General features: G+C 45.9%; 1 protein-coding gene across 5 annotated transcripts in view; it reads left to right on the forward strand.

Moving 5' to 3' along the window:
- PKP4 (plakophilin 4) overlaps positions 1-19,629 on the forward strand; it is a 68,465-nt gene that overhangs the window by 9,865 nt on the left and 38,971 nt on the right. For all 5 annotated transcript variants that reach the window (XM_079310442.1, XM_079310443.1, XM_079310444.1 and 2 more), the window contains exon 2: positions 12,786-12,916. In XM_079310442.1, coding sequence (XP_079166568.1) covers positions 12,791-12,916 — 126 coding nt within the window. In that variant the 5' untranslated portion in view covers positions 12,786-12,790. The remainder of the gene's footprint in view (positions 1-12,785; positions 12,917-19,629) is intronic.

Below are 19,629 nucleotides of genomic sequence, written 5' to 3' on the forward strand. Positions count from 1 at the left end.
CTGCTGTCTTTTGGATTTACACTTATCAATGGATTTGATTATTTCTTACATTAAGGTATGAGGTGAAAATCTTTATAGAAGCATTTAGTCTGGTGAAATTCACAACTGTTAAGCTTGCTTGACCTGTATTTCAGAACCAAGTTTTAATTGGTTCTAGACACCAGATGAATAACCACTGTTCTGCAATGTCTTTTGTTTCAAGAATCACTTGTATTTAGAACTTTAAAAATTTTTACAACATGAGAAAAAAACTTCAGGGAAACAGCTAATACTTGTTGTTCTTTCAAGGTATTTATCAATTTTACACAACTTTTTAAAAGATGCTGTAAGTTGGAATCTATCTCCTTTCCAATTACATGCCCAGTTTATCTGGATGTAGTAATTGCAGAGTGGAAGGTGCTGTGTTTGTGCAGCTCATTTCCCTGTGGAGGCTGGGAGAGAGCCCCGGTGCAGAAGCCCAGTGCTGAGCCCCTGTCACAGGGATCTCTGCTCTGCTCTGAAGGGTTTGTGGTGGCTGGCCTTGCCCTGTGCCCCTCCTCAGGGCTGCAGTGGCACAGCCTGTGGGAGGACAGTGCCTGTCACTGAGGATGTGCCCCTTTGGGGTGCAGTTGGCTGGAGTGGCAGCTCGCTGTGCTCCTGGCAATGGTGCTGTGCCTGTCTGATGGGCAGCCTTGGGGGCTCCACAGCTCACACTGCTTCTCCGTGGGCTTTGTCACTGTCAGTGTGGGTGGGTTTGGTGTGATGTGTTGGATTTGTGAGGCTTACAGCTTCACAGATTTATGGGCACTAATGGCACCCTTTCAGCTTTAGGTGTGCAGAAGTTTTCCTTGAGACAAAAGCTGTTGTTTGATATGATTGATCTTGTGCAGGATACTGGCAGTGGGCCTGTGAAACTGAGGAGGTGCTAATCCCTGGCTTTATTTCTGTTTTGCCTTTCTTGTCTGGCAGTGTGTTAGGAGGTGCAGTGACTGTGCCTCTCACCTGGCTGACACTGATCATTTCTTCTTCCAGATGAAAGAACACGTCTGTCCCACTTCCTGCAGGGCAGGATCTCTGTGGGTTTACGTGGCAGGCTCAAAGAGAATTGTGACCTGTGTGTGCAGGGACAATCAGCATCTCCCCCAAATCATTGTTTATTGTGGCCCAGCTGTGATGCTCACTGGGGTGGGTTAAAGCAGCTGTGGCCTTGGCTTGCTCCTACACTGCACAGTCAGGATCAGACCCTCTTTGTCCCAGCTGAGCTTTCACCAGGATGCTGGAGGAGGGAGGCAGTGACCCGAGCTGGTGCTTCCCTGTGCCAGCTCGTGCTTTGGGTGAGTGCAAGCTGAAGGTGTGGGTGTGCAGGTGCACCTGGAGAGCTGGGCTGGCTGCTAAATGCACCAGCAGCTCTGGGTGTTGGGTACTTGTGCTGCTGTGTGAATATACAGGTTACATTTTATTAAAAGAGTCCTCACTGAAAGGGCCCTACCCAAGAGGGAAAGCAAGCAAATCACCTTGATTTGACCTTAACATTTTCCAGTTGCAGAGATGCCAGCAGAATGTGAATCAAAACAGTACTACCTTGTAAACACATCCCAGAGGAGCCTGCTACTTTCTGCTGCTTTAACTCTGATTAAAGGAGTTTGACTTCCCTTAAGGTAGATATGATTTTATTTGTACAAATAAGAAAAAATAAGTCAGATATACCACTATGATAGGAATCATCTCTGTGGATCCTAACAGTGCAATTGCAGATGTGGAGAAAATAGCTACCAGTAATTCTGTTCTCAAATGTTCACTGCACTTCTTTACTTTTCCAAAATGTTCATTTCATTGGGGAATTTCCTAATTTGTAGTTACAGTGATAAATTTCTTTATGGTGATTTAAGACCTGTTTAGTCTTCTCTCAAATGTTTACTTATCCTTATTTTTACACCCAAGTATTCGTAGAAAACAGTATCTTTTAAGTTTCTATTTTGGAAGGTTTCTGGTGATGAAAAAGGAGGATTTGGTTTCTTTACCATCATGACAGCCTTTGAATTCAGGCAGACCAACAGAACCAGCTGCAAAGGTGAGAAACAAGGCCTATGCCAGGTGCTGAGTTAACTTCATTTCATTCTAAAGGGAGAACACTCAGAGTGTCTGCTGGGGGTGTTTTTGTGCACTCCCCTGCAGCAGGTGCCATCACTGTGCCCATCTCACAGGGGCAGCTCTGCTCTTCTCTCCAGTTACCTCTTGTGATGACCTTGCTGCCTGCTCAGCAACTTTCTCTGCTCACTGTCTGACTTGGGTAAAGAGCATTGGCAAGATCAGTGCCCCATGCCCTTCTGGCCTACCAAACCCCAAATCTGGAAGAGCTGAGGGCCTGTTTTTTGCTGGTGTTAATGTGATCAATCAGAAGGGAGTTCCTAGTGGAGAATCTTCTCTCCAGGTGGAGTTTTGTGTCAATTGTACATTTTTGTCTTCTCCCCTGAAGCAGGAACCCCAGTCATTTAAGAGGCTATTTCCCTTAGTCTGAGGTGCTGCTGGGCTGTCACCTGGCTGTGCTTTCTCTGCACAGACGTTCTGTCATCCATCCTTTCTCTGCTGCCTTGGCAGGCCCTGCTTGCCTTGCTTGTCTCTAGCTTGCTCACAATCCATTGTTATTTGGCTTGGGAAACAGCAGCAGACAGGGAGATTCCTCCTCTCCCCTGAGGCTGGGAAGGGAACATCAACCTCCTTTTGCATCTGTATCTTTTATAAGTAGACATGCTTCCCAGATAAGGAGCCCTCTATTAACTGAGTTGCATGCCTCTGTGTCATCCCTTGCCCTGCTCTGGATAGCTGTGGATTTATTTGGGAGCAGGAGCACCAGCTCTGCTGGGTTCAGCTGCTTCATGTCACCACACTGTTTTCTATTTCATAACACTGGTTCTTCTCAAATCCACCACTGAAGTTACAGTTCTGCCTACTTGAATTATCTTTCCATTTAGAAATGAATCAGTCTATAACCATGTGCTCCATGGCAGTTTTGGCAACGGATTTTATCTGTTCCGTCTTTTAGGCTTTGAGTTTGCTGAGTGATCTTTTTTATTTAACTGCTTTTTATCACCATGTCCATTAAATGAATAGCTGTGCCCCACCACCAGGCTGGTTATTCGTGTCTCCATTGATGTCCAAGCAGCTGGGTCTTTCAGGACCAGGGTTCTGGTGAAATCTTTTCTAACAGAGCTCACACCCCAGAGTGTGAGTGGGCACTGCCAGCACTCTCCTCTGTGCTGCTGGAGACTGGCTGAGCAGTGTTCAGGCAGTGCTGTGAGCTCCATGCAGGAACTGCAGTTATTAAACTGAACAGCCCCCAGAGAGGGAACTCCTGTGACTCCTCCTGCTGACATGACTGCTCCTATCCTTTGGATTTTGCTTTGGGTCTTACAGTTCACTGATGGATTAAGATTGTGACTAATAAATTGCAAGCATGACAAAAGTCTTTTGTGAATACAGTGAATTGATTATTTGGAATTAACCAGCAGCATTACTGTAGAAACGTATTTGCCATTTTAAAGAAGCAGCTTCTTTGGAAAACTTATTTGAAAAAATAATTATGTGCAGACTATATATACATATATATGACATTTTTCATTAAGTTTTTATTGGGCTTTAGTTCAACAAAAGAGCTGTGGTGTTGCACACTTCTTTTAAGCACAGTATGTGTAAGGTAGACTTCTGAGCCTACTTGTGCCCCTCCTTGCTGGGCATGTTCACATTTGCTCTGGTATTTGCAGCTTTACCTCTCAGGTTGTGTGAGAACTGAAGTAATAGAGAATGTCCTATACTCAGTTAAAGGAAAAAACCCAACAGTTTGAGCCTCTGTAGAACTCCTGTGCTATTGCTGAAAAGCTCCATTTTGAAAGTTTTGGATTTGAAGCAGTCTCACAAACAGGCAAGCAAATGCAAGGAGGTGATGTGCATTCTGTTCCCATCTGTGATTCACTCTGGTGCTGGGAGATATCCAGCAGCTGCCTTGGAGCCCTGGCTGCAATGGTTCCTGGTTTGTGTGCCCACGTTTGCAGGCTCTGCAGCACTGCTGTGGTCCCTCCCTTCCCCAGGGGCCGTGCCCTGCCCAGGCTCTGCTGCCCCTGCTCACTGCACAGCCCAGAGAGGAGCCAGCTGCAACTGGGAGCTGCAGTAGGGCCTTCTAAAAATGGAACTCCAATTACCCCTTAAGCACTGCATAAAAGAGCAATAAAGAGCAATCCTGCAAGTGGTGCAAGTGCATTCTTTTCTGCTGGTGTCATCCAGGAGTGTATTTCCTGAGCTGGTGTATTGATGTTCTCCTGGACTTGCAGAGAGCAAGCAGGAGCAGGCTCTCTCAGGTTTGGAAGTGGAAATCCCCTGAAACACTAATTAATTGTTGTATTTTTTTAAGACTTAAAATTGCATAATTTTCCAAATCCCTCCTTGATATTGAAAGGCTTTACTTTTGATCACTGCCTTTTAAACCCTTCATTCTGAGATCTGTGTTACAGCACAGTGAAAGTAACTGGTTGAGTTTGCGTCTTCACTGTTGATAGAGTTGCATATTTAAATATGTCAGTATTAATTATCAGGCATATCTGAATCCTAAGTGTGAACATTTAATTTTTGCTATTATGTGTACCTGTGAAACGATCTAAAAAGTCGTGTTTGTTTGAATTTGGAAGGGCAGAAAGGAATCCCAATATTCCATTTTGAGAAGATAGCAACACTTAAATAATTAATGTTGTTTATATTGTCTGATACTAGCAAAAAGGTAGCTGTAGCTCTTAATATTATCCTTGATTATTGTTTTGTCTTTCTGCAGTGACTTCAGTATTTTGGCTGTTACCGCTTTTCCCAAAAGTCTCTGCTTTATATCCAAACACAGGCAACTGCTGTGCTGTGCAGGGAGCCTGGGCACAGCTGGCACAGCTGGCAGAGCCCACTGCCCTGCCAGGGAGCTGCTGTGCTGTGCCCTGAGCCTGGGCACAGCTGGCACAGCTGGCAGAGCCCACTGCCCTGCCAGGGAGCTGCTGTGCTGTGCCCTGAGCCTGGGCACAGCTGGCACAGCTGGCACAGCCCACTGCCCTGCCAGGGAGCTGCTGTGCTGTGCCCTGAGCCTGGGCACAGCTGGCACAGCTGGCAGAGCCCACTGCCCTGCCAGGGAGCTGCTGTGCTGTGCCCTGAGCCTGGGCACAGCTGGCACAGCTGGCAGAGCCCACTGCCCTGCCAGGGAGCTGCTGTGCTGTGCAGGGAGCCTGGGCACAGCTGGCACAGCTGGCAGAGCCCTGCCAGGGAGCTGCTGTGCTGTGCAGGGAGCCTGGGCACAGCTGGCACAGCTGGCAGAGCCCTGCCAGGGAGCTGCTGCTTTGGCGTTTGCTTCCCCCCCAGGTGCCCTGCTCCCCTCCCCTGTCCCCAGCTCTCACCTGCCTTTCTTGGCTGCAGCTCCCAAAGCCGTGGCAGTGCCAAGGCTTTACCCAAGATGTTTCTCTAGTGCTCTTTAGAACAGAATTAGGCAGAGTGGATAAAACAGGCCCAGGCTCTCTCCTAACTCTTGATGTTCTAGTCCCTGTTACTGCTTTTGGTGTGCTTAATTGCCCTGCTCAGGAATTAGCATGTGACTAGAATAAGGGGCAGGGAATTAAAAGGTAGAAATAAGGTGTTGTTGTTGTGACAACTATTTGAGATTCCTTTGATGTTAGCTTTTAAAATACGTTTGAGTCATCCTTTCAGAGTTTCAGGAACCAGGCAGGCAGGCTATCTAAATTGCATCTCCAACTGGTAAACTTTGATGCAAAATGTTGCCATCTCATGACAAAATTGCATGCCTTTAGCAGATTTTACAGGAATAATTTTTTTTCACCGTGTGAAGAAAAATCACATCTTAGGATCTTGTAGTGCTGCATAAAGATGCAGTTCTGCCACACAGCAGGAAGCCTGTGAATGCTGTTCTTAAAGTTTCTCCTTGTTTTAAATGAGCATCAGCAAAGAACCATTTGCCTTCATTCAATATTTGTTTTGCTTCTTGACCATTTCCACCCTTAATCCTCATTCCTTCAATGTATAGTTTTCTGTCTCTGCATTTCTTTGTTGCTGTGTGCTGCATTGCCTGCATGTTGCTCTGTGGATGTCTGCTTTGGAGTGTGGTTACAATTATTGACATTATTTAATGTACCATCGACCTGACCTTTTTCCCCTCTGGCACTTCTGCCAAAGGTTCCCCTGCGTGGCCAGACCCTTTCCCTGAGTGTGCCTGATTTTGTGGCTGTTCTGTCACCCACCCCTGCTACAGGGAGGCAGATGGGTCATTTGGATGGGAACAGTTCGTGTGATTTTGTGTTTATCAACACTGGCTCATTCATCTTCCTTTGTGGTTTTCATCAAATTGCTCAGTTGTCCTTGATCTCCTCTAGATGTGATATCATGTAAATTTTGGCATTCACAGCTCTTCATCTCTTCATAAAGCATTAGTAGAAATGCTAAATTCTCTATAGAGTTATGTGTAATCCTACTACCAGTACTTTCAGTTTTGAAGGGAGAACAAAATCAAATACACCTTGGAAAAATAATAGTGATCTTTGGGATATTGGAGAGCTGATGGAAGTATTGGTAATTGTGGCCTTAAAACCCAAATGCTTGTTGTATAATTCATATATCTTGCTACTACATTCAATTTTGGGGGCTTTTTTAGCTTCTAGCTTGAAGAACAGAAGAGGAGAGAGCTTCATTTGCTTAAATGTAAAAGTTTGCAGGTAGATGTGTTCCTGGCAGTTTTGCTGTGCAGTTCTATTTCAGGGAAAAGGAAGAGTGAACTGCAGTTTGCTAATTGATAAAACTTCATTTTAGTAGCATCTTTTGCTAACCCAAAGCCATGTTTGTTGCAAAGCTGTGTTATTCTTCAGTCCATGTTTATGGTATGCAGGAATCTGACATTTCTGTAGCAGTCAGTTGGCTGGGGTTGGCAGTGTTTGGCTCCAGACCATCTCAGGATACCTGTGACTGCACATCATCAAAAACTACATTATCCAAACAGGGCAGCTGTGCTCTGTAACTCTCCAGCTGTCTTTTCTTGGGGGGTTGTTGCTGATCACTTTTACCATGGAGAACATTTTTTGTATAATACATTTTTTTCAAATATGCTATATGGCCAAATTGGGAAGCATACATTTAAAAATGCATATAACATAGATTTGGGTAGCTGATACTTCCAGCTGATACTTGTCTGGTAGTGAGCATTCTCTCCAGCAGTAACACAGTCACACTTCAGCAATGATTTTGCTAGGAGAAAATACAGGCAGAAACTGAGCAGCAGCTGCAGCAGTTGTGGTTGGTGGTGGCCATGTCTGTGCTCAGCTGCCACTCTCATTTTCATTGCCATGTGCTTGTTTGTGGAGTTTTCAGGAGGGAGAAGGGGCAGCGTGGGCTGGAGCTGGGTGAGGGTCACCTGTGCTGCAGGTGCCCAGCTGTCAGTGTGCAGGTTCTGTTCTGTGATATTCATTCTGAAGGGCTTCACACCTGCCTTAATTGCATCTGTTCCAACAGCAGACTGAGAATTTATCCTTCTGTGCATGGTTGAATGGTTAATGCATGTCCCTGTCACCTGACAGTCTGTTTGGAAACCTGAATTCCTTCTGTGATGCTGCACATCCCTCCTCCCCTCAGCCTGCAAGAGAGGAGACTGAGCCCCATCCCTGGGGAGCAGCCTGTCTGTCTGTCTGTCTGTCTGCTGGGCAGAGCTGCCCTGCAGCACTGCTCTGCTGAGGCTCTGCTCAGTGCCAGGGCATTTGGGGACCCCAGCAGAGCAGCACAGGCATGGGGTGGCCCAAAGGGAACACTAAGATTTGGAATCTCTTGTTTCTTATAAGTCATGGAGCCTTGTTAAATTAAACTGCTGAAAACTCTATTTATTGCCATTTAGCTTCCTGTACTTCATAGGTTTGCAAAGGGTAAATGCTCTCCAGACACCCTTCAGATGACAGAGGCTTCTTTTCAGGTGAGCTACAGACAGTGCCTCAGGCCTTGAAGGACGTGGTTATAAATATGTCTTTATTTAAAATGGTTGTCTTGCTGTACGTGTCTGATACCTCCTGCTGAATGGTTCATTTGAAAGCTATACAAGATATTAGTCTCGTGAGCATGTTACAACTGGATATTTGTGGATGTAGAATCTTGCCTGCTCACTGGGGTGGAGCTGAAGTATGTAGCCATCAGCCAAAAAAAAACCAAACTGTCTTTTCCTAGGAACTGTAACAAAGATATGTTTATCAAAAGGTAGGTAATGTACATTCAAGATTTTAATCAGGACATAGTACCAAATGGTTTTTGAACCTGCATTTTTAAAGTAAAAACCAGGACAAAATATATAAAGAAAAAGGGCTTAGGAAGAGACTAAATGTAGTGGTAAGTCAGTTAAACACATTCCTCAGGCGGAGGGTCAGGTGTGTGTAGGTTTCTTTTTGGATTATGGAACTCAGTCTGCACAACTGTGCAGGTGGTTTTTATCCTGCCATTTCTGAAGTCAGTTTCTTCCATGTGTTCATCAGCTAATATGTTTATTTTCCTGGTTTCAGTCCTTAAGTCCACATGAACGTGCACTGCTAATGTCCATAAAGCAAACCTGTCTCTGAGGCAGTGGCTAGCCTGCAGTGTGATGTTTGGAGTGTGTCCTGTGCTGATCTGGAGCTTCAAGCCTGCCTTCAAGTAGAGGCTGGAGCCATCTTTCACAGAATCCCTTTTCAGGGGCTGGCATCATCCCCAGTGTGAGTTGTGGTGTGCTGCCCCTCCATCCCAGCCCGTTCTGCAGGCTGAGCTGCTCAGCCCCTGGGAGCTCAGAGTGAGCCCTGCTGCTCTCTCCTCTCTGCAGGTGAGCCCAGGGCAGCTGCCCCTGCTGCAGTGCTCTGACTGCCCTGGCAGGAGCTCTGGAGCTGAGGCATTCTCACCACATCCTCCTCTACAAACTGGGGATGTAGCACACCTTGTTTAGGCTTTGGCTTTTCATGCACATGACAAGAGCAGAGTCTTTGACCAAGAGCTGACATGTGCCTTGTTGCTCTGAGTGTAAATACACAAGAATAACTTCACTGTGTAGTAAATAATGTTAGTGTCCCAGCAGGTTGGGTTTAGCTTATAGGAGCTTTTCCCCTCTGTACTAATGAGTATTTCTCTAATATAATCGTTAATTTACTATTGTTGCTTGAGTAACCCTTGTAGCTAGATAAATATGAGGAATTTCAGTGATGAAAGGTTGGCCACATGTTTTTCTCATGTTGGCCACTTGTTTTTCTCATGTTGCCCTTGTGAAATAAATCCAGTCCATCGTGTCCTAGCTGGCAAAAGTGGTAAGAACTGTATTACCTCTTCAGCATGAGTTGTGCTGGTGACTGTTCTTACTGCTGCAGGTCAGCAGTGGCAGGCTCAGAAACAGGGAAGGTAGGTAAAGAGCAAATGTGAAGAATAACCAATGTAAGGAAGGCAGAAGGAATTGAAGGGAAGAGATTAGGAGGTTGTAAAAAAGCTCCACTTCTGTCTGGCATCAATCCTTAAAAGGTCTGGGTTTTTCTTGGGCCTGTGCTAAAAAGAAGTGGGATTATTCAGTACTGGCAAAAGTGTCTGGGTATGTCTAGGAAAATGGCAGGAGGAGCACTGAAAACTGGGGAATAGAGACTAATGACAATGAAAGCTTAAAGCATGGTTTAGTACACTTGGTTTAGTGATTTCTCCTGTTTCTTCTCTGCTTCTCAGTAGTATGTCCTTGCTGCCTTGTGTCAGTGATTCTGTGGCTGCAGATCAGCTGGCTCAGGAAACACCTCCCCACCTCACCCCAGCAGCAAGGCTGTGAGGTGGGGTCCCTGCAGTGCTGCCTTTGCAGCTGTGACCAGTGGATCAGACACAAGAAGTGTTTTCCAGGGGGAGGCTGGAGCTGTGGGTGCCTGTCCCAGCCCAGGGTTAGGGCAGGTCAGGGCTGGCAGGAGCTGGAGCTTGAGCAGCCACATGGGCAGAGCAGGGGGCACAGTGGGTCCCCTGAAGGGGCAGTTACAGAGCTGTTCAGGCCAGGTTTGAATAAGCAAATCCCACAATTGCCCAACCTGGGGCTCCCTGCCAAACCCTCCCTGGATGGAAAGCTGAGTCTTTATGGTGGCTTGGTTTGCTCTGCTGAGATTTACTTTGTGGTTTCATAAAGCCATTGGAGTGAGTCTCTACAGCAGGGAAAACCCCTGTTCTCAACATTGGTTTTGGGTAGTTTGAATTGGAAGTTTCAGATTGAACAGCCTTGTTTTCCTTGCACACTTGGTCTGGACATGCCAGCCTGGAGCTGGGCTGTCACTGCCTTTGGCCTTTGCTGCTGCCCAGGGCAGGACCTAGCAAACTGTAGGATGGAGCTGTGGGGGAATGGGGGAATGGGGTCTGGGGAGGGTGTGGGAGCAGCCTCCTGTTTGGGTGGTGTCTGACTGCCCAGCCATGGCACCAGAGACAGGCTAAATAACTGTGAACCTAACTTTTCTGAGGTATGAAATCAGGTTGCTAGTTCTTGAATGATGAAGCAATTATCCATCCCCAAATGAGTAGTAGCACAAGTCCAGGGAGTGTTTTGAGTGGGTAAGTCCCAGAGTTGTGTAAGGGAGGAAGAGGGTTTTGTGTTAACTCCTCTCAGCTTCTTACTCATAGCAGATTTTAAGGCTCTCCCCAAACCTGCTCGTGCTATTTCCTGCTCTGTAGGGTGATGATTCCTGGACTTTGTGAGCTCCTGAAGCAGCATCCCTAGGCAGAGCTGAGCTGGGGGATGGAGCTTCTCCTGCTCCCTTACTGTCTGTGCTGCACCCCAGCCCAGGGGCCTGGCTGGGGGATGAGCAGTCTTGTTTATTAGCTCAAGTGTGTTCCTGAGTGTTTGAGAGCCAACAGTTATTTAATGTTGAAATCAAGATTAGAAAATCAGTAACTTTGCCAAGAAATGTGTTAATTGAAGGAGCATCAGTTGAAACAACTGCCTGTGTGAAAGGGTGTGGGTCTGCAATTACATCTCTTAACACTGAGATAGGTGTACATTTAACACTTACAGCTTCACTAGTAATTAATTTGATTGGTTTTTATCTGGATGTTTTCATTAGATACTCAATACTGGGTATATTTTCTGTTGCAGTGAATTAGCACACCTTCCAGCCAGCTCAGAGGGATGTTTTCTGGGCTGGATTGTTACAGAAATCTACTACGGATGGTTGAGAAGTTACTCACAGCGTTGGGGTGAGAAGAGAGGGAAAACTAGAGAAAAGACAAATTGAGATTGTTTCACTGCTGTATTTTGCACTTCTCTCCTGGAAATCCCAAAGTAGAGCAGGCTCTGCCCTGTTCATGCAGGTGGGGACACGGAGGGACACAGGGCCAACAAGCAGCCCCCTTGAGAGAAGCACTTGTGTAACTTGTGCTTTTGAGACTTGTCCTTTAGATTGCTTAGCAGATGTTTCTAAAGGAAGGAAAGGCTTGATTGGGTATTTTCATTACTTCATATGCTTGCAAATTTATCAGATCATTTAGAAACCTGAAACACTGAGTTATAGTCATAAAAGAACTCTGGTAAGTGATATAAAAAATCAGATATGACACATGGAATTGTGGAGTGTATTCTGTGCCTTGGGTTCTTACTGCTTGATTAAAGAGTTGGTTTTCAGAAGTAAAACTTGGAAGAAACAATTTTTATTTTCTAAAAGCATAAAGTTGCTCATTTGACTTTTCAGAATCATATTATGCAACTATTAGAGGTAGTTTTTCATTCTGCTAGCTTAATTGCTGTTTAATAGGTTCTGTAGAAATGGTCCTTGGAGCTTTAGGGTCTCACCTGCCTGATGTGCTAGCACAGCTCCAGACTGGGGGGTCTCACTGGCCTTGGAGCAGCCTGAGCATCTCCTCACCCTTAGAGTAATGAATGGGATGGGGATGCAATCTGTTCCTGCCTGTCTGCCCTAGGAATATTGGGGGAGTTTGTTATGAAAATCTAAAATGAAATATGGGCTACTTCTAACATCAGACCTCACAAGCTTTATTTTCTGAAGGAAATGAAAGTGTGGTCTCTGTGTAGAGGCTCAGTGAATGCCACTCACTTGCTGTTTCCAAAGCATTAAACACACTTCCTAACTATCTTTGTAATATTAGTTAATAGTGGCTTTGATCATTGAACAAATTAATTGCTTTTTTCCATGGATTGGAGCTGTTGGTGTGCTGCCTCTGCAATAGCACATCTTGGGATTATTGGACACTAATCCTGTCAGTCCTTTCCACACTATCCATAGCCCAGGGCAATTGCTTTAACTTTAGCATTTTAATTTCCTCTTTTGCAAAAAGAGCATTAGAAGCATTGCTCCCATTAAGCTTTTATTGCCATAATTAGCCTCTTCCACAGTTGGTTCCTGACAGCAGAGTGCTTTGCTGTTACATGTCATTCTTCTGTGCTGAAAACTGTGTAACTGTACAGCTAACAGTAAACTGTGCTAAACTTGTACTGATCCTGGTGTTCTTAATAGTTACCACTTGTATTTTTCATGCATCTTCAGTTTCATTAACCACCACAAAACAGTGTTTTAAAAAATGATGGTGAAGCCTCATGCAGCCTGCTTGCCCCTGCCCAGCCCTCGAGCTGTGGTTCTGGTCTCTGTTGGGGAGGGGGAAATGCAGTCACACAGCACAGATGGAGTAATGCAAAGTTCTCTGCTAATTTAGTTACGTTTGGAAAGCTTCTAGAAAAAAAATTGCGATCGTGAAAACTTGGATTTTAAACATGACTGTCTGAAAATGTAAACTATCTTAAAATCTTGTTGTTGCAGGCAGAATGCCAGCCCCTGAGCAGAGCCCAATGGTGGAGGAGGGGCTGCAGACAGCACAGGAGGCTTCCACAGGCCCAGGCATGGAGCCAGAGACCACTGCCACCACCATCCTGGCCTCTGTGAAGGAACAGGTACCTGCTCTTTCTGCAGCTCCACTCAGTGTGTGTGTGCAGCCACTGTCTGCCCTGCTCTGTCTCAGCACTGCCCGTCCCTGTGCTGTCACCAGAGCCACTGCAGCCTGCTCCTGTGGCACTGCACAGCCTGAGCAGGCTGCAGTCACCTGCAGCAGACACAAGCATCATTCTGCTGCTCTGCTGCTGGCAGTCAGACTGGAAAGGCAGGTTTAGTGGCAAGGAAAGAAGAAAAGCTGCTGTGGGGTTGGTGCACATCGGAATCAATCCTTGTAAGTCCTGCAAAGCAAAGTGTTCAGTGCTGCAAAATCCTGCACGTACAGACTGGGTATGATTAATTTCACTTTATTAAAACATGGGCTTTAAACTCTGAGTTTGGTTTCAGTTATCAATACCAGGTTATTAGTGCATTTTAAATCTGCAGCACGTTTGTGGGTGTGTATCTAAAGTAATAGTTTCTATAGGCAAAATAAAACTGCATTTGCAATCAAATTTAGCCTTAATTTCTAAAGATCATTTGAGTGGGAAAAATTGGAGTTCTACAAGGAAACACTCCAGTTAAAGTTTTTGTTGGTTTTTTTCTTTCTTAAATTTAAAGAACATAAAGGGAGGAGGGAAACTTTGGTTTTCATTGTGTCATACTGAGAAATGATGATCATCTTTATTGGCTTAATGTACAAACTGTAACATCTGAACCTCAGAATAAATCTGCTTTGCTGTCTCTGTTTTGGAGCTTCCTTTAAGATGAATCATGACTTGATTCAAGATGGTAGCTCTGAATGCAAACACTTGATATGTTAGTTCTTGCAAGTTGTCCCATATTAATATGTTTTAGAAAGGTGAGAATTTGGTTGTATCTTCTTAATATCAACAGTTTTCATACCTTACTGTTAAAGAAAAATTCTCTGCAGGATGATGAAATTTGAATCTTAATTTTTGCACCTAAATTAATAGTTTCAAAAGTAATTTAAGATGACAGTAGGAACCCTAAAAATTCCTTAGCAGTGTTAAAATTCATATTCCCATTTTCAGTGTTCAAGGTATCACTGCCAGAGGTGTTTGCAGTGTGAGAAGTCAGCCAAGAGCTGCAGATGCCTTCAGTCTCCTCTCACCCAGCAGTGCCATGGTAGCACAAATGTCCATTAGTGACAAATGGCCATTAGGACTTGTTTGCCTGAAGTAGGGCAGTGGTGGCTGTCAGCAGGTCCATTTGGCACAGAGGGCATGCTGGTGTGACCAGGCTGGCAGCAGTGCCAGTGCCAGTTCTGGCTCTCCAGGCAGGGAGGGCTGTCCCAGCCCAGCCCAGCTCCCTGCTCACAGCTCTGAGCTGGCAGTGTGCTGAGCTGGCAGCACTGCAGCAGTGCCAGTGCCAGAGCTCTGAGCTGGCAGTGTGCTGAGCTGGCAGCACTGCAGCAGTGCCAGTGCCAGAGCTCTGAGCTGGCAGTGTGACCAGGCTGGCAGCATTGCAGCAGTGCCAGTGCCAGAGCTCTGAGCTGGCAGTGTGCTGAGCTGGCAGCACTGCAGCAGTGCCAGTGCCAGAGCTCTGAGCTGGCAGTGTGCTGAGCTGGCAGCACTGCAGCAGTGCCAGAGCTCTGAGCTGGCAGTGTGCTGAGCTGGCAGCACTGCAGCAGTGCCAGTGCCAGAGCTCTGAGCTGGCAGTGTGCTGAGCTGGCAGCACTGCAGCAGTGCCAGAGCTCTGAGCTGGCAGTGTGACCAGGCTGGCAGCATTGCAGCAGTGCCAGTGCCAGAGCTCTGAGCTGGCAGTGTGCTGAGCTGGCAGCATTGCAGCAGTGCCAGTGCCAGAGCTCTGAGCTGGCAGTGTGCTGAGCTGGCAGCATTGCAGCAGTGCCAGTGCCAGAGCTCTGAGCTGGCAGTGTGACCAGGCTGGCAGCATTGCAGCAGTGCAGCAGTGCCAGAGCTCTGAGCTGGCAGTGTGCTGAGCTGGCAGCATTGCAGCAGTGCCAGTGCCAGAGCTCTGAGCTGGCAGTGTGCTGAGCTGGCAGCACTGCAGCAGTGCCAGAGCTCTGAGCTGGCAGTGTGACCAGGCTGGCAGCATTGCAGCAGTGCCAGTGCCAGAGCTCTGAGCTGGCAGTGTGCTGAGCTGGCAGCATTGCAGCAGTGCCAGTGCCAGAGCTCTGAGCTGGCAGTGTGACCAGGCTGGCAGCATTGCAGCAGTGCCAGTGCCAGAGCTCTGAGCTGGCAGTGTGACCAGGCTGGCAGCATTGCAGCAGTGCCAATGCCAGAGCTCTGAGCTGGCAGTGTGCTGAGCTGGCAGCATTGCAGCAGTGCCAGTGCCACAGCTCTGTGCTGGCAGTGTGCTGAGCTGGCAGCATTGCAGCAGTGCCAGTGCCAGAGCTCTGTGCTGGCAGTGTGCTGAGCTGGCAGCATTGCAGCAGTGCCAGTGCCAGAGCTCTGAGCTGGCAGTGTGCTGAGCTGGCAGCATTGCAGCAGTGCCAGTGCCAGAGCTCTGAGCTGGCAGTGTGCTGAGCTGGCAGCAGTGCAGCAGTGCCAGTGCCAGAGCTCTGAGCTGGCAGTGTGACCAGGCTGGCAGCAGTGCAGCAGTGCCAGTGCCAGAGCTCTGAGCTGGCAGTGTGCTGAGCTGGCAGCAGTGCAGCAGTGCCAGTGCCAGAGCTCTGAGCTGGCAGTGTGACCAGGCTGGCAGCAGTGCAGCAGTGCCAGTGCCAGAGCTCTGAGCTGGCAGTGTGCTGAGCTGGCAGCATTGCAGCAGTGCCAGTGCCAGTGCCAGTGCCAGAGCTCTGAGCTGGCAGCATTGCAGCAGTGCAGCAGTGCCAGTGCCAGTTCTGGCTCTCCAGGCAGGTTTGCCCCAGCCCAGCTCCCTGCTCACAGCTCTGAGCTGCCCCTGCAGCTGTGCCAGATGCCACCTGCAGCAGTTCCACACACGGGTGTGCACCGGAGGCTTTTGTTGCTGTTCTTGGCCTGCCTGAGCAGTGTTTGCATCTTTTTATTAGTCTTAGAGGAAAAATTATAATGGAATATTTCTCTCTTTTGAAAAGGAAGTTAAAACCACTTCCTCTTTCCATTTATAAAAAGAATATTAAAGATGTGGCTATTACATAACTAAATCCCGATGAAAACTAAAAAAAAATAAATTGTCATTTATCATTGGTGTTACACAAGCTTCAGAACTAGAGCCTTACTGTGAAATGTACAGACACATAAAATATTTGTGAGGGGAGGAAGATGTAAATTGTCCCTCAGTCTTGGAAGTGATGATATGAAAGAATTAAGAGCTGAACTGCTGCTTTCTGGTATTTTTTCTGTTGATAGTAATTATGGACACTGACATGTTCAACACCCTTCCTGTGTGGCAGAAAGCCCAGAACAGAATATTTTCCAGTGAAGTTCTTTACTTTATTAACCTTGAACAGAAACTGCTACACTGTTTGCTGTTTCCTTTGGTACAGGAATTGCTGGGAGTGCAGCAGGTCAGTGTTTGTAAAATGGAGCTGCCCCACCCTGGCCCAAGTACTTCACAAACACTGCAGTGCAAACACAATCAAGAAAAGCCTTTATTATTGCTGGTCAAATTGGGCAAGATTTTAGCTTAATAAAAACTTTTAGAATTACTACAGTAGTTCTAAGATAAATGCATTGCATTATTTCAAGCTTTCTGCCATAGTTGTGGAGATAGTTATGATTATATAAAAAGTTCTGCTTATTAGCCTATGAATCCTACAAGCTGCTTCTAAATAAAGTTTCACTTTGTTTCCAGGAGCTCAAATCAGCTCAAAGCAATTATTTTACCAAACTGGAGTGTGTCCTCCTTGAGTCAGGTGTCAGAAAGTTGGGTCAATCTCCCTTGGTCATATTTTAGGAAAGGAACATTTTGATTCACTCATGGTGTTATAAAATAACATGAGCAGAACAGGTGTAACCTGTGCAGAAATTTAGATCACTACAGCTTTGTGCTTTGCTGACAAAGCTCAAGATCTGTTTTTGTCTTAAAGTGGATTTGATGATGGATTTTGAGTGTTTTGTGTTTGTTGTGATTCCTTTTTTGGGGGGGAGGTGATTGTTTTCTATGGATTTGTTTTAGAGGAGGGTTGGGATTTTTTTCCCTAAAATATGACTTTTACTTCTAAAATGTTATGAGGCTTCCATACTATCATGGGTAGAAGCATCTTAGGAATTGCTGAAACCAGTCTTAAGTAAAAGTGAAACGTGTCTATACTTCTGAATCCTGGGGAGTTCTGAATCCTACACAGGAGTTTACTTGGGTTCTGTAGGGAGTGTCTTATCCATGTCAAAAGTAAATTAAGTATTTTCATACTAAAATAGCAACTTGTTAAAAGCTGCAGGGGCAGCATGGTAGCAGTAACTTTTGGGGGGTGGAATGTAGGGCAGCTAATTGCCAGCTGCTCCCTGTGGGTTCATGGAATCACTGCTGTTTTCTGTATTCAGGCTGTGTGCTGCTGGATTTGGAGTGAGCTGCTGCTGAATGACAAGATTAAACGGGATCATTTGGAATTGTGAATTTCATGCTTAGCACATTAGTTTTTAGTGGTTGGGCAGAGAAACAGTCTTGCAGGAAAGCCACTCATCAATGCAGTTTTCAAAAGTAACTGGAGTATGCTGATTTTAATGTCTTTGCTAAGACAGAAGCACTTGCAGCCATGGCTGGTTTTTTAGTTTGTTCTTTGGTCTAGCTGTTTGTGACACTCAGAGATGGGCAGCTTTTCACCTTTTCTTTAGTAAGCAGCTGACACAGTAAGGATGATTGGATATGCTTTCAGATAGAGTAAGGATGATTGGATATGTTGTCAGATGGGTGATAACACATCTCTTGGGTTTCCCTACCCAAGAGATTCTGGAAGTGTTGTTTGTTCAGGACTTCAGCAAAATCTTTTCCTTTGGTGTAAGTGCATTCAATTGTGTCATATAAATCAAGAATGTGCACCTTGCTTTTTTCCTTCATTATTATTTAAGTACAGATTTTTTTACATGATTTTAGAGATTTTTTGGGGGCGTTTGGGAGGAGGGAGCAAACCACGTTTTTCAGATGGAAATGGAAGGACGAATGCATTATATCTAATTTTTATTGCATGTTAAAACATCTTTTTGAATAGTAACTGCTGATATTAAGTCTCAGAAATTTCTGTATAGTTCAGCTGAGTAATGCTGTACATTCAGTGCTCTGTGTGGGCATGTCACTTCATGGAGATACCTGGAAATAGACTTACTGAATGCACTTCCAGAAACTGGACACAAACTCTTCACAGCCTCACTTTAAAGTTTTGATTTGCATGCAAACAGTGATCATTGAGGTGATAAATGTGTGGCAGCTCTGAACTGAAGGCAGCACTTTTGTTGAATTGCCTCCCAAGTTTGGCATGAGTGAAATAAAAGTCTTGGTCATCATTCTGTGAATAGCTGGAAGAGTTGGGATTTTCTTCCAACTCTCTTAGTATTGTGCTCAATTGCATAGGTCACTCTTGCCTATTTAATCCCAGAACCTTGAGGTTTAGAGTTTCTGCTGTTTACCAGAGTTTTAAGTTTTGGTGAGTCCAGTCTGAGATGTCAGCTTCCTAAAGGTTCACTGTAGGACAGATTTAATGGCACTCCTGTTCAGGTGAAATAGCTAGCTCGTTTCCTTGATCACAATTCTCTGTACTCCTTTATCCCTGTGATGAGCTAGCAGTTGGTTTTCCTCTCTCCTTTGTACTGTGGGGCTCCAGAGGAGAAAGTGCCCTTGAAGAAGAGCCTGTAGCTGTGGGTGCCTCTGGCATGGAGCAGTGGCACCTTTTGCAGCCCCTGTGTTCAGAGTGCCAGCCTGTCTGCTGAGCAGTGCCCGGGCCCTGGTGCCCAGCTGCCTGGCAGAGCAGCACCTGGGGCTGGGGCTGCCTGGGCATTGGCACAGGGGACACTGCAGTGCCTTCCTGCCACTGCCACTGCCAGCAGGGACCTTTCCATAAAATATAACCCCAGCTGCAGCCCGGGCACAGGGGACACTGCAGTGCCTTCCTGCCACTGCCAGCAGGGACCTTTCCATAAAATGTAAAATCCTCATCTCTCATCTGCTAGAGCAGCACTAAACTGTTGTACCAGACTAGTCAACAATGCATGCATAAAAGTATTAAGGGCTTTAATGGTCTGCTGCTGTTGAATACAGAGTAAGTGTGATCAGCCACTAATTGTAGCTGTGTCATCTCACATCCTGTAATCTGTGATTCTCTCTGCACTGTCCAGTTTTTTATCTTTTGTCTTCTATTTTGGAAGATACTGAGATACTGAAAGCATGCAAATGCAGTTGTGTGCGTGAGTAAACTTAATTTTTACAGAAAATACTGATGTTGCTCGAATATGGCTGGTTAGAAGTGCAGGCTTTTTCTGCAATAGATTCTGGTAGAGAATTTAAATATTGGGCCAGTACAGCATGACATCCATTTTGGAAAATATGGTATTCAGTGTGGGTTTAAGTAGTCAGTTGCTTAGTCTAGCTCTGAATTATGGCAGGTGGAACCAGAGCTCTGCACAGATAAGTGCAAGAGGTTAACATGAAGGAGGGTATAAATCAACTTCTGTTTTGTTTGTCCTCTTTGTTGCACATTTGTATCATGAAAATGTGAGGTTCTCAGACCTGAGAGATCCCTGACTCACTGACTCCAACACGAAAATATCCAAAATATAATGGCCTTTTCTGTAGCACTGTGCAAACTTTCACAGGTAATGGAAGTTTTGTGGCTCTGCACTGT

The sequence above is a fragment of the Erithacus rubecula genome (assembly GCF_903797595.1).
Source record: "Erithacus rubecula genome assembly, chromosome: 8".
Taxonomy (NCBI): domain Eukaryota; kingdom Metazoa; phylum Chordata; class Aves; order Passeriformes; family Muscicapidae; genus Erithacus; species Erithacus rubecula.